Raw genomic sequence first — 14,822 nt, 5'->3', positions numbered from 1 at the left:
AAACACAATTCGAACACGCCCCTAACGAAGTTAACGGAACCATCAGATTTCCATTCCGAGGCCGTCTTCACATTGTTCCGACTACGGTCAACTTTCCAACACTTAAGTTCTCATTTAGGGACTAAGTGTCCCAAAACTCCCCGAAACTCAAAACCGAACATCCCGGCAAATCAAAATAGAAGAAATAAACTCGGGGAAAGCAGTTAAAAGGGGATCGTGGCGTAAATTCTTAAGACGAACGGCCATGTCGTCACATCCTCCTACACTTAAACATTCGTTTGTCCTCGAACGAGCATAAAGACATACCTGAAATAGTAAAAAGATAAGGGTAATGGTTGCGCATATCCTATACCGTCTCCTATATAAAGCGTCATACGGTACCATATGAAGGCTGGACTGATAGTTGTTGTTGTAATCAAACTCTGCCACTGGCAAGAACTGATCCCAAGATCCTCATACTCAATCACACATGCACGGAGCATATCCTCAAGAATCTGAATAGTGTGCTCGGACTGTCCGTCCGTCTGAGGGTAAAATGTTGTACTCAACTCTACCCGAGTGCCCAACTCATGATGAACGGCCCTCCAGAACCGTGATGTGAACTGAGTACCTCTATATGAAATGATTGACACTGGAATACCATGCAGACGAACAATCTCCCGGATATAAATCTCCGCCAACCACTCAGAGGAATAAGTAGTACACATAGGAATAAAGTGAGCAGACTTGGTCAGCCGATCCACAATCACCCAAATAGCATCGAACTTTCTCAAAGTTCATGGGAGTCCAACTACAAAGTCCATGGTGATTCGCTCCCACTTTCACTCTTGAATCTCTATCTGCTGAAGCAACCTACCCGATCTCTATTGCTCATACTTCACCTACTGACAGTTGAGGCACCGAGCTACAAATCCAATTATATCCTTCTTCATCTTCCTCCACCAGTAGTGCTATCTCAAATCCTGATACATTTTGCGGCACCCGGATAGATGGAATACCGCGAACTATGGGCCTCCTCTAGAATCAACTCTCGAAGCCCATCAACATTGGGTACACAAATCCGACCATGCATCCTCAATACCCAATCATCACCAATAGTCACATATCTGGTATCACCGTGCTGAACCTTATCCTTGAGGACAAGCAAATAAGGGTCACCATATTGCCGCTCCCTGATACGATAAAATAAGGAAGACCGAGAAACCATGAAAGCTAGAACCCGAATGTGCTCTGAAAGATCCAATCTCACAAACTGGATGGCTAAGGCCTGAACATCTATCGCCATAGGCCTCTCCGATGTGGGTAAATAAGCCAAACTCCCCAAACTCTCTGCCCGACAACTCAAAGCATCGGCCACCACATTGTCCTTGCCCGGGTGATACAAAATAGTGATATCATAGTCCTTTAGCAACTCTAACCACCTCCTCTAGCGCAAATTTAGATCCTTTTGCTTGAACAGGTGCTGTAAGCTCCGATGGTTAGTATAAATCTCATAGGGAACCCCGTATAAATAATGGCGCCAAATCTTCAGGGCGTGAACAATGGCAGCTAACTCAAGGTCGTGAACAGGGTAGTTCTTCTTATGTATCTTCAATTGTCTGGACACGTAGGCAATCACCCTACCATCCTACATCAACACCGCTCCGAGGCCAACTCTCAAGGCATCACAATAGACTGTATAAGACCCCGAGCTTGTAGGCAGTATCAAAATTGGGGTTGTGGTCAAAGCTGTCTTGAGCTTTTGAAAGCTCACCTCATACTCCTCCAACCACTAGAACGGAGCACCCTTCTGGATCAACCTGGTCATAGGGGCCGCAATCGATGAAAACTCCTCCACAAAACGATGGTAGTAGCCCGCCAAACCAAGGAAACTGCGGATCTAGGTAGTTGAGGATGGTTTGGGCCAACTTTGAATGACCTCTATCTTCTTTGGATCTACCTGAATACCCTCACTCGATACCACGTGGCCTAAGAATGCCACTGAATCCAACCAAAACTCACACTTCGAGAACTTAACATATAACTTCTTCTCTATCAGAGTCTGAAGCACAGTCCTCAGGTGCTGCTCATGATCTTCCCGACTCCGGGAATACACAAGAATATCATCAATAAAGACAATGACAAACGAGTCAAGATACGGCCGGAACACACTGTGCATCAAATGCATAAAGGCTGTTGGGGCATTGGTCAGACCAAATGACATAACAAGGAACTCGTAATGACCATACCGAGTCCTGAAAGCAGTCTTCGGGATATCTCGCTCCCGAATCTTCAACTGATGGTAACCTGAGCGCAAAGCAATCTTAGAAAACACTTGTGTGCCCTGAAGCTGGTCAAACAGATCATCAATACGAGGCAAAGGATAATGGTTCTTCACTATAACCTTGTTCAACTGGTGATAATCAATACACATATGCAAAAAACCATCCTTTTTCTTCACAAACAAGACAGGAGCACCCCAAGGTGATACACTAGGCCGAATAAAACCCTTATCAAGCAATTCCTGTAACTGATCCTTTAACTTTTTCAACTCAGGAGAAGCCATACGATACAGAGGAATAGAAATGGGCTGAGTGCCCGACAATAGATCAATGCCAAAATCATTATCTCTATCAGGCGGCATGCCTGGAAGATCAGCTAGAAACACTTCAGGAAAATCCCGTACTACTGGAACTGAATCAACTGAAGGGGTATCAATACTGACGTCTCTCAGATATGCTAAATATACGTCACACCCCTTCTCAACCATACACTGAGCTTTAGGAAAAGAAATAACTCTACTGGGAGTATGATCTAAAGTACCCCTCTACTCAACACGCGGTACACGTGGCATAGCCATTGTCACGATTTTGGCGTGACAATCAAGAATAGAATAATGGGGCAACAACCAGTTCATGCCCCAGATAATATTGAAGTCAACCATACTAAGTAACAATAAGTCGGCTCTGGTCTTAAAACCACTAAGAGCAACCAAACACGACCGATAAACGCGGTCCACAACAAGAGAATCTCTCACAGGAGTAGAAATATAAATAGAGGAACTCAAAGAATCTCGAGATATACCCAAATACAGAGAAAAATAAGGTGACACATAAGAATAAGTAGAGTTTGGATCAAATAGAACCGATGTATCTCTGTGACAAACCAGTATAATACCTGTAATGACAGAATCGGAGGCAACAACCTCGGTACGGGCAGGAAGGGCATAGTATCAGGTATGGCATCCCCCTCTAGGGCAACCTCTACATCCCCGACCTCCACCTCTGGCTGGCTGAGTAGGTGGGGTAGCAACTGGAGCTGTAACCATAGCCTGAGAACTCTGCGGGGCATGCTATGGCTGAGAAGTCTGTGGAGGTGCACTCTTGCTATGTCTAGGGCAATCCCTCACCACATGGCGTGTGTCGCCACACTCAAAACAAGCTATGGAAGGATGTGGTGGCTGTGACTAGTTCGAGCCAGGTCTACTGGACTGACCTCTAAAAACACCCCGTGTAGTAGGCGCGCTAGAAACCGGAGGTGCATAATAAGACTCCCAAGGCCTAGGAGGAGCTGGAATACCACTGGCTGGTGGAAGAGCTAAATGAACAGGGTGACTTATATAACCCCTACCATGATGACCTGCAGCTGGGGAACGGGCACCAGAGAAATGGCCCGACTCTCGAGACCTTCTGGCCTCCCTCTCCTCTCTCTTCCTAGCATGCATACCCTCAATACTCCTAGCAATGCTCACCACCTGCTGATAAAAGATATCCATCTCCAACTCACGAGCCATGCTAGACCTGATGCTCGGAATAAGGCCCTCAATAAACTGGCGAACCCTCTCGCGAACAGTAGAAACCAAGGCTGGGGCATGCCTATCCAAGCTAGTGTAACAGACATCATACTTTGAGACAGGCATAGTTCCCTGGTGCAAATGCTCAAACTCATCGCACCATGCTTCCTTGAGGCTCTAAGGAACATACTCTCTCAGGAACAGATCTGAAAACTGAGTCCAAGTCAGTGAAGCAGCCTCATCCGGACTGTCTAACTCATAGGTGTGCCACTACTCATAGGCGGCTCCTCGAATCTGGAAAGTAGTGAAGGAAACCCCGCTCGATCCTGATATACTTATGGTACGGAGAATGCAGTAACTCTCATCTAGAAATCTCAAAGCATCCTTCGATGTTAGACCGCTGAATAGAGGAGGCTTGTACCTCTTGAACCTCTCAAGCCTTAGCTGCTCCTCCTCGGAAGCCGCTGCCCTGACCTCGGGTTGTACTGGCACTGTAGGCGGTACAAGAATAATCTTAGAGACCTGCTCAACATGCACTTGCTGCTTAGGAGTGCAAGTGGCGAGAGTCTGTGCTCCTCCCCCGGCCTAAGACGTAGCTATAGCAAGGGGAAACAACCCTGCCTGAGCCAAAGTGGTGTACATGCTCATGAACTATGCCAGAGTTTCCTGAAAAGCTGGAGTAGTAGTAGCAGTAGGCGTGTAAAGTGCTTGGACTCCAGCTGGATCTGCTGATGGCACCTTGGCGGCAGCTTGCGCAGGTGCTTTGGCTACACCACATGCACGTCCTCGGCCTCTACCCCGACCCCGACCTCTGATAGCTTTAGTAGGGGGCGTGGGTGCCTGATCATCTTGGGTAGCACGTGTCCTCACCATCTGTGAGAGAATAGAAGACATAAGTTTAGAATTGTGATGTCAAAATATCGCATGACAAGGAAATCAATTGAAGTGGAAATTTTTCCTAACAGTTACATAGCCTCTCGTAGATAAGTATAGACGTCTCCGTACCGATCAGCAAGACTCTAATAAACCGGCTTGTGATCTATGACTCCTATGAACCTAGAGCTCTGATACCAACTTATCACAACCCCGGTTCGCCCTTCATGAACCATCGTGACGGTACCTAGTCCTCTACAACTAGGTAAGCCTAAATTGTGGAAGATGACCAAAATGCGGAATATAAACAAATTAAAACAGAATGAAGAGTGATAAAAACAGTGTTAAAAAGTGCCGCTCGGCATACACAACTCAACATTTCTCAAAACCAAGTACACTATCCCAAAACCCAAAAACTCACAGAAACACAAGCCTTTGAAATATATAACAGTCTAACTCCAGAATATCTAACAAGAAAGAAAATACAGAAGGGCAATGTTTAACAACTAGAATAGAATGGGACTTCTTGGTCTGCGAACGCGACAAATGTACCTCGAAGTCTCTAGAGAAGTCGCCTCCCTCAAGGATTGTAGGCTTGAGTAGCGGTACCTGGATCTGCACATGAAAAACATGCACAGATAGGGCATGAGTACACCACAACGGTACTCAGTAAGTGCCAAGCCTAACCTCGATTGGGTAGTGACGAAGAAGGTCAGGGCCCTACTGAGATAAAATAAAGAATATAAGACATGATAGTATAAGATATGCAGTACAGTTGAAAACTAACGATAATAATTTAATATAGGAAAATACGGAATTCAATAACTGAAAACAGAGGCAGAAACAATCACAAGGAAGGAACTGGGGATCTCTTAGTATCTCGAGGATCTCTTAGTACCCTCAATAAATACCAGGGGATCTCTGGGTGATGTTTTAAGCATCAATACCACACAAGAGGGGGTGATTTGTATGGTACCCAATTTTTGCTTAATTGAACTATAGAAGAAACAGGTTCTTCTAGGTGTTCCAACTACTACTGTTTGCAGAATAATAAATACAGAAAATAAAGAACACAGAGATTTTTACATGGAAAACACCTGGCTCAAAAGGTGAAAAAACCACGTCCTACTACTCAGTAGGATTTTTCCAAACTTTCACTAAAATCACTGAGCCAAAACAGCATCTACAAAAATTCTTTGTAAACCTAAGGATTAATTCTAATCCCGTTGTGGCACACAACCTCAACTATTGCGACAACTTCAAGTTAGCTATAACATGAACACTCTAGGTACCTAATACAATTGCTTCTATGAAAGCTGAAAGGTACAATTTTAAACCACCTACTACAATTGAACTAGAATAAAAGGTAGACACAATGTAACATGTTCATCTACCTCATTCAAGTAGCTTCAAGATTTCACGCTTGAATCACACATAAATTTCTCGCAAAATCGCCTTGCTCTTTTGCTTTCAATTAACATTTAACTTCTGCTTAAGTGAATTCATGTAAAAGAGAACAACAATGACATTTAATTGGTTAGTAATCAGAGTTTGATTGGAATCAATTGCTCCTCTTCTATCATGGAAGAGTTCATTATGCTCTCAAACTCTAACACTATCTTCATCCAAGATTGTATTCTCTTCATATAAGGAGACTTTCTCGCCTTATCTAATATGCAACCTTTTCGATCAGATCAGGAGATACTGCTACTTAATCAGTAGGACTTATCTCCTTCACGTGCATCTCACATGTATAGGTTGATCATATTGTGTTTCACAAGATGGACCTGGTCCATGACTGAGTTCTTTTGTCAATCTTCAAAACTTCACCTGTTCTTGGGCCAACAAATTCCCCCTTTTGATGATGTCAAACTCTGTGCTTTTTACTGATTTGTAACCTATAAGAACTCAACTTAACCATCAATACTAAACTTAGAAAATTCACTTATCATCAAGGACCAGGTTAATTAGGTTATAAATATTACTTATTTCAGAATGTGTAAAGCACAATGTCTCTCTTCCCCCTTTTGGCATCATCAAAAAGTTGCAAACAAAGTGTGATTCCCAGATTTTAATAAGTACTTATAGACACTGGGGCAACTGCAAGTGCAATTATGGTGTAATTATCAGTAATCAGGTAAACATATTTAAACTATCAATAATAGATTAATCATTGAACAAGAGCAAAACAGTAGTTATCATTGACAGAGATATGTTTCCACCAACAATCCACAAAAAGAAAGAAAAACATCTAAACCATGAGCAAAAAACAAAAAATAGAAAAATCCCTAATCTGGGTTACTAAGGCATTGAACAAGTTCAAAAGACAAAAACTAGGAGTCCTAAGGCTTGAAGGAACTGGAGGGTTGGGTTTAGGTTTGGAGAAGATTCAGCATGTTATGAAGATCCTAACCTTGTTGTTGATGGGTGCCTTCTAGGATGAACCATGTTCTTTTGGGATGTAATTGACTGCGGTAGTCACAAGCAAGAAGAATATTGATGCCAAAGTGATCCTTGCTCGAGGCCATTTCCCATTTCTTCAGAGGCACATTGAGCGTGTCCAGAACTGTGGTTAGAATAAAGCCATAGGGAGTAGCATGAGCCTTGTGCATTTCACTTTGACAAATTCAAACAAGACCTTGTGTTCAGGCCTCATTTCACTTTTCTGCACAGCCCTGGCTTCATTCACATCTTCTGAATCACAAAACCTTCTGGTAATTGTAAGAGCAGTAGGGAGGGAGTCCAGGCAGGGCCACCTTTGCCTTGTATAGTCATCAAACCCTTCAGAGGGTATGTCCAGGATCTCTCCCAGTTTCTTTGCATCAAACTGCACTTGAACTACTTTCATCAGGCTACTAACATTTCCATCCTTAACTGCAACATTTGCCATAAATTCAATTAGCTCATTTCTGGCTAGCCTATCATCCATCTGAAGGACCATGTACTTATATCCCTGAGCTGCTTAAACATCCACCAATCTCATCATTCCTGGTTCCAAGAGGTCTTTCAGCAATCTACCCTTTAAAATCTCTTTTGCCAAACATGACAAGCTTATCCTGTTCCTTCTCAGAATCATTTTCTTCTTCTTCTCCACTCCAATCATCATCTTCAGAAATATTTGATTGTTTGTTTTTCACTGCAGATCTTGTCCTCTTGGCTAGTGTAGGTTCAACAAACTCAGACACAGAGGAAGACTTCTTGGAAGAAATCTTGGGCTTGGGGGTAGGAACCTCGACTGATGTACCCCTTTCTTGTTGGACCAGTTCCATCTCCTCTTCCTCAACAGCCTCTGAGGATTCTGTAATTTTTCTCTTTCCTTTATCCATTTTCTTTTTCTTACTTTCAGCTAAATCCCTTTGTAGATCAGCTTCACTCTGTTTCACCCTACTTCTTGTGGCTCTACCCTTTGGCAATGAAGAGGCAGTAGGTGTTGGGGATGAAGCCTTTCTTTTCTTGGAAGGCTTAGGAACAGTGGGGGCTTTTGTTCTGGGAGTTCTTCGTTTCTTTGGATCATTGCTTGCCCCAGCCTTTTTCAGCAAGTCTGCTAGGGTCTCTTTATTAGATGAAATAGGTTCATCTCTCTGTGTGCTCAGATGAACCAACCCCTCAGCGGCTTCCCCAGAACCACTTCCCCTTGACTTCATGCCACTCTCTTCTACCCTTTCTTGTGCAATCCCACAGATAGCAGGCACTACTTTTTTCCCACTACCCATCTCTTCACCACATGCACCCTCTCTCTCTCTTTTTCTTTTTCATAATTCTTTTTAACTCCACTTCTTCGTGACCCTGGTAATTCTACATCCTTAACAAACCCAAACAGAACAAACCTAGTTTCTATATTTTCAGACACAGAAGAAATTACCTTAGATGGAGATTCTTGAGTCTTTTCAGAGTCAGAAAACCCAGGTCCTTCCCCCTCAGTAGCATATTGATATGATTCTGAATCAGAGCTGGAGTCGGAGTTTTGGGCCTGGCTTGCCTTAAACTTCACATTTAATTTCTTCCTCAGATCCCCAGACGCTACAGTCTTTCGATCAAGCATTTTCATCCTTCGCAGTCTAGGTTTTGGAGATGTACTGGGTAGAGGAGGTGTGGATGAATTTGAGGGAGTTGGTGGTGGAGGAGTTCCAGGATTGTCTTGTGGGTTAGTCATAAACATTGGTTTCTTGAGAGAATTTGGTATTAGAGTTTTGGTGAAGAGGGCAAGTGAAAGAGAAGAAGAATTTTTGACGGTTTGGAATTATGAAAATGGCAGGAGAAATGATGTGTATTTCAAGAGAAATACACATTTAATAGGTAACGAAAGCTTTTAGCAGTGGTCAATTAGAGGTGTAATCAAACTGAAATTCCAGATTTTAAATGATCGGTTTATCTTCCTTAGATTTTAGGCAATTTTTTTCTTTTAGAGTTCTAGGCAGACGGAACTGGTTCAAAGCTAACGGATAGAATTTTCTAGGAATTGAACAATTATAGGACTTATGCTCATGATTTAAATATTAATCTTTCTAATTGTGCAGAGTATAGAAAACATACCTTAGCTTTCATATGAACCCATACTGATGAACCAGGTTCTTCATTTAGAAATCTCTTGAACATGCCTCAAATGCCATAATAGAGAAAATTTTATAAAAGATCAGTGAGTCATATAAACACATGTCATAGGAGTATACTAATTAAAGTATGAAGCTGAGTACGAATTAATCTAGATATTTACACAAATTCAGCCATCCTAGCCAAATTTTTTTTTCATTTTTCAAATTTTTTGTGCATTCTGAGCTTAACCTATTAGGTGATCTTAATCATCCCTAATTCCAACCTGTTCCTCTCAAAGTTTTCTCTACTCAGTGCTTTAGTATAGATGTCAGCAATTTGTTTATCAGTAGCACAAAATTTTATGGAGATCAATCCTTTCTCATAGTTATTCCTTAAGAAGTGGTGTCTAACATCTGTGTGCTTAGTCCTATTATGATGAACATGGTTCTTTGTCATACTGATAGCACTAGTGTTATCATAGAATATATGAATGCAACCAACTTCAATGCTAAAATCTACCAGCTATTGTTTAATCCATAGCAATTGAGCACAACACGAGGCAGCAACAACATATTCAGCCTCAACAGTGGATAAGGCCACTGGATTTTGCTTTTTAGTAGCTCATGATACAAGACATGAACCAAGAAAGTGAGCCATACCTGAGGTGCTTTTCCTATCCACAAGGAAACCTGCATAATCAACATCAGCATATCCTACTAGATTGAAGTTACTACCTTTAGGATACCAAAGACACAGATCAGTGGTCCCTTTCAAATATCTTAGTATTCTCTTGGAAGCAGTCAAGTGAGACTCTTTTGGATTAGCCTGAAAGCGAGAACAAAGCCCTACACTGAAAACTATGTCAGGTCTGCTAGCAGTAAGATACAAGAGTAAATCAATCATACCCCTACACAACTTCTGATCAACTGATGAACCAGGTTTATCTATGTTTAATTTAGTGGCAGTTGCAATGGGGGTGTCTTTTTCCTTTGATTCATCCATTTTAAACTTTTTGATCAGCTCTTTTGCATACTTCTACTGATGGATCATGGTTCCATTTGGGCTTTGTTTGATCTGTAAGCCTAAGAAAAGTTAAGCTCACCCAACATACTCATTTCAAACTCACTTCCCATTAATTTGGCAAAATCCTTACTTAGTTTATCAGTGGTGGCCTCAAAGATTATGTCATCAACATATATTTGTACCACAAGGAGATCCTTACCTTTTTCCCTTAAGAATAGGGTACTGTCAATTTTACCTCTTTTGTAGCCATGTTCAAGTAGGAATTTGGACAGTCGTTCATATCTAGGAACCTGCTTGAGTCCATAGAGAGCCTTGTCTAATTTGTACACATGCTTAGGACATTCCTTTCTCTCAAACCCTGAAGGTTATTTTACAAACACTTCTTCTTTCAGGTAGCCATTGAGGAAGGCACTTTTGACATCCATCTGATGGAGAGTGAATTCCATGTGTGCTGCAAAGGCTATGAGAAGTCTTATTGCCTCTAGTCTTGCAACTGGAGCAAAAGTCTCATCATAATCTATACCCTCCTCTTGGTTGTAACCTTGGACCACCAGTCTTGCCTTGTTTCTTGTAACTGTTCCATCTTCATCAAGTTTGTTTTTGATGACCCATTTTGTGCCAATAACTGATCTGTCCTTGGGTCATGGAACTAGATGCCAAACTTGACTTCTCTCGAATTGATTGAGTTCATCTTGCATTTCATTCACCCAATCTGCATCCTACAAAGCCTCAACAACATTTTAAGGTTCAATAAGAGATAAGAAGGCATCAAAAGCACACAGATTCTTTAATTGTGATCTAGTTTTGACTCCAGATGTTAGATCAGTGATTATGTTCTCAATAGGATGAGAACTTTGATACTTGTGAGGTTTCACAACCAACTGATTTCTGCTAGATGTTTCTCACATGTTCTGTTGCTGAGGAATAGGGTCATGAACATGTTTTTTTAGGGGATTAGTTTCAATTCCTCTTTGATCAGTTCCCCCTGTCAGGTTGCCCTGGATGGAAGAACCTGTTCCATCACCTGTTCCTTCTTTTGGTGCCACTTTAACTTGTGCTGAGACTTCAGTCAAATCCTTTATCAGTCCAATGGATTCATGTTCATGTCCTATCTCTCAGAAAGAATGCTAGTTTCATCAAACACTATATGCACACTTTCTTCTACACACAAAGTTCTTTTATTGAATACTTTATATGCTTTGCTATGTGAAGAATATCCCAAGAATACTCCCTCATCACTTCTGAGATCAAACTTACCTAAGGAGTCCTTTCCATTATTGTGCACAAAGCACTTGCATCCAAATGCCCTAAGATGGGATATATTTGGTTTTCTCCCTTTAAGTAACTCATAGGGAGTTTTCTCTACAAGAGGTCTATTCATGCATCTATTGATAATGTAACATGTAGTGTTTACAGCCTCTACCCAGAAGCTGTGGGGCAGTTTACTAGAAAGAAGCATAGTCCTAGCCATGTCTTCAAGAGTCTTGTTCTTTCTTTCAACTACTCCATTTTGTTGAGGAGTACTAGGGGCAGAGAAGTTATGATCTATACCATGCTCATCACAAAATTCATCAAACTTAGCATATTCAAATTCAGTTTCATGATCAGAACTAATGGATGCAAGTTGATTACCTAGTTATTTCTGAGTTTTTCTAACAAAAGCAGTAAACATGTCAAATGCTTCATCTTTAGATGTTAAAAATAGTACCCAGGTAAATCTAGAATAATCATCAACAAGAACCATCACATATTTCTTTCCACCTCTACTCAAGGTTCTTATTAGACCACAAAGATCCATATGGACCAGTTCCAACGTCTTGGTTGTGCTTACCATTTTCTTGCTTTTAAAGGATGATCTTACCTATTTTCCCCTTGCACAGGCCTCATAAACTTTGTCTTCCTTGAACTTGATGTTAGGTAGACCTATCACCAAATTCTTGGAGACTAATTTGTTGAGCTGATTCAGACTAGCATGACCAAGTCTTTTGTGCTACAGGGGGGGATCATTATCCAACACACTTAAGCAGATGAGTTCATTTTCTGAAAGAGTAGACAAATCTACAATGTAAATATTGTTAACTCTTTTTCCCTGCAAAACAATCTTGTTAGTGGTAAGGTTAATCAAAAAGCATTTGGCAGAGGTGAATGCTACAAGGTTACCTCTGTCACACAGTTGTGACACACTGATCAGGCTGTATTTCAAGTCATCTATCAAAGTAGAAATTCTCAATGGAGTGTGAGTCTGTCTTACGTACCTTTCCAACCCCAATAATCCCACCTTTCTTTCCATTTCTAAAGGAGACATTACCCCCTTTAAGTCCTCAAGTGAAAGGAACTGGTTCTTACTTCCAGTCATATGTTTTGAGCAGCCACTATCCATGTCCCATTTTTGGCTACTTCCCTTCACTTGGACCTACAAAAAGAAATCAAGGGTTAGTCTTAGGAACCCAAACTAGTTTGGGTCCCTTTCTATAGGCAAAGGGTAAATCAAATTCCATTTAGCCCACCCAAGTAGCCTATTTTTCTCTTGAACAAAAGCTTTGTTCTTTTGACTGGCCTTTTCTTTTGCATTACATTCATTTTTGTAATGGCCAGTCTTGCTACAGTGTGTGCAGATTTTGTTCTCAGGAAGAGTGATATACTTTATTTTAGGATCCCACTTAGGTGCTTGAGTCCCATAGCCAAGTCCTCTTTTGTTGCTACTGTGATGTTCTTATAGCCAGGAAAGTGCATCAGAAGCCTTGTTCCATTTGCAAGTTCTGTCTAGTTCATGTTTTACCTTCTCTAGATCTTCTTTTAAGACTTTTATCTACTCATCCTTCCTGTACAACTCATCCTTCATTTTTCCTAAGTTTTCTTCTAGGGTAAGATGTGTGTGATCAGCTTTCTTCTTACATGTTCCTAGTTTCAGTTTTAAGTTCTCAGACCTAAGTTCTAAGACACTGGTGTCAAGTTCAAGAACCTGGTTCTTCAACTCAGCATTTTTACTATCACTCTCATTAGCCCTAGATTCTAAATTTTTGAACTTGGCTTTTAAGATCACACATTCCCTAGACAGATCTTCCTTCTCATTGTTAATTATCTCAGACTCATCAATGAAGTCTAACAATAGCTCAGATAACCTTTCTTTAGACATGAATTTAATCTTGTCTTTGAGATGAAGGACACTTACCTCTTGTTCATCATCTGATTCTCCGATGGCCATAAGTGTTTGTTCAAGTCTAGCTTCATCTTTTGAGTCCTCATTTGATGTTTCTACCCAAGCAGCAACCATAGCCTTTGTTGATCTTTTATTCCTTTTGGGTTGAACCTGTTCCTTCGTTCAACCCTTTCCTTCTTCCACTCAATTTCCCATTGAGGACAGTTCTTGATCATGTGATCAGTCTGACCACATTTGTAGCAACCCTCGTTGGTCTGTTTCTCAGGAATTGTTGAAGGTTGTACCTCTTGAAGAACCCTTTCCTCTCATCATGTACTTTTTAAAATCTCTTGTGATCATGGTCATTTCATCATCCTCCAGATCTGCACTTTCAGCTATTCTGAGAGCCAGACTTCTTTCCTTCTTGGGTGCATCCATTTTCATGGTTTGCCTTCTCAGTTCATAGGTAGTGAGGTTTCCAATCAGTTCGTCCAGCTTGAGGGTAGTAATGTTCTTTGATTTCTGAATAGCAGTGATTTTGCTTTTCCAAGTCACTGGTAAGGCTCTTGTCAAGATTTTCTCAACCTTGTCTTCTTCAAGGATAATTTTTCTAAGAGATTTAAGTTCATTTGTTAGTGTTGTGAACCTTGTGTACATCTCCTGGATAGATTTTCCTTCCTTCATACTGAAATTCTCATATTGAGAATATAGCAGTGTTCCTCTTGATCTCTTTACTTGATGAGTTCCTTCATGAGCCACTTGTAAAGTGTCCCATATTTCCTTTGCAGTGGTACAACTTTGAATTCTGTTGTACTCGTCTGGACCCAGTCTACACACAAGTCATTTCTTGGCTTAGGCATTTTTCTCCCATTTCTTCAAGTCTTCAGCAGTGCAGTTGTAGACATGTGATTTTTGACCCTCCCCAAGATTTTTCATATTTTAGTACGTAAATATTTAATTTAGGTCCAATATGGCTATATTAATTAATATTGACTCTTTTACTTTATTTTATTGCAAAAAACGAAAATTAGAAAAATATAATTCCATTGATATTTTGTAGTCATTTTTAATCTTGAAAAATACCAAAAAATTATTTATTTTAACGGTCAGTCTTATTTTAATAGTTTATTTTACTTAAGCAGGATTAATTAATAAATGAGATCGCGTTTTTTATCTCGTTCGCAGGGAAAAAATAAAACTTGGGCTTGAAAAACCCATATTTAGGCCTAATTTTGGACTTAGCCCATAATTCCCAAACTCATAATTCCTAGTCCCACACCCCTAAACTAATTTCTATCCCTATATAATAGTACCTAATTCCTAAATGAGGGAGCTAAGAAAATCCGTCGTTGAAGATAGGAGGACCTCTCGCTGCCTCTTACTTCTTCTTCATTTTTGTTCACAGACCCCCTTACTTCAAAGGAGAACAATAGCAGTTTCTCTGCTCATAACCAAAAATCAAGGACATCCCTACAACGAACG

General features: G+C 40.9%; 2 protein-coding genes across 2 annotated transcripts; both read right to left on the bottom strand.

The window, feature by feature from the left end:
- Positions 1-7,659: 7,659 nt before the first annotated feature.
- Positions 7,660-8,358, bottom strand: LOC138881449 (uncharacterized). The gene has a single exon (XM_070161675.1). It carries the CDS (start codon positions 8,356-8,358, stop codon positions 7,660-7,662), a length of 699 nt encoding a protein of 232 aa, XP_070017776.1.
- Positions 8,359-9,700: 1,342 nt separating this feature from the next.
- LOC138881448 (uncharacterized mitochondrial protein AtMg00240-like) lies at positions 9,701-10,180 on the bottom strand. Its single transcript, XM_070161674.1, has 2 exons — positions 9,868-10,180; positions 9,701-9,777 (listed from the first exon to the last, which is right to left on the bottom strand). Exons 1-2 carry the CDS (start codon positions 10,178-10,180, stop codon positions 9,701-9,703), a joined length of 390 nt encoding a protein of 129 aa, XP_070017775.1.
- Positions 10,181-14,822: the final 4,642 nt, after the last annotated feature.

The sequence above is a fragment of the Nicotiana sylvestris genome, chromosome 11 (genome assembly GCF_000393655.2).
Source record: "Nicotiana sylvestris chromosome 11, ASM39365v2, whole genome shotgun sequence".
In the NCBI taxonomy this organism is placed as follows: Eukaryota; Viridiplantae; Streptophyta; class Magnoliopsida; order Solanales; family Solanaceae; genus Nicotiana; species Nicotiana sylvestris.
Note: the sequence above shows the minus strand (reverse complement) of the source record. Positions and strands in the feature narration are given on the sequence as shown.

Excerpts from the sequence above, each read along its gene's own strand:
- LOC138881449 (XM_070161675.1), bottom strand. The coding sequence starts at position 8,358 with ATGGGTAGTGGGAAAAAAGTAGTGCCTGCTATCTGTGGGATTGCACAA.
- LOC138881448 (XM_070161674.1), bottom strand. The coding sequence starts at position 10,180 with ATGGATGAATCAAAGGAAAAAGACACCCCCATTGCAACTGCCACTAAA. Across the intron at positions 9,778-9,867 it reads TGCTGATGTTGATTATGCAG|TGGCCTTATCCACTGTTGAG; the intron begins GTTTCCTTGTGG and ends AGCAAAATCCAG.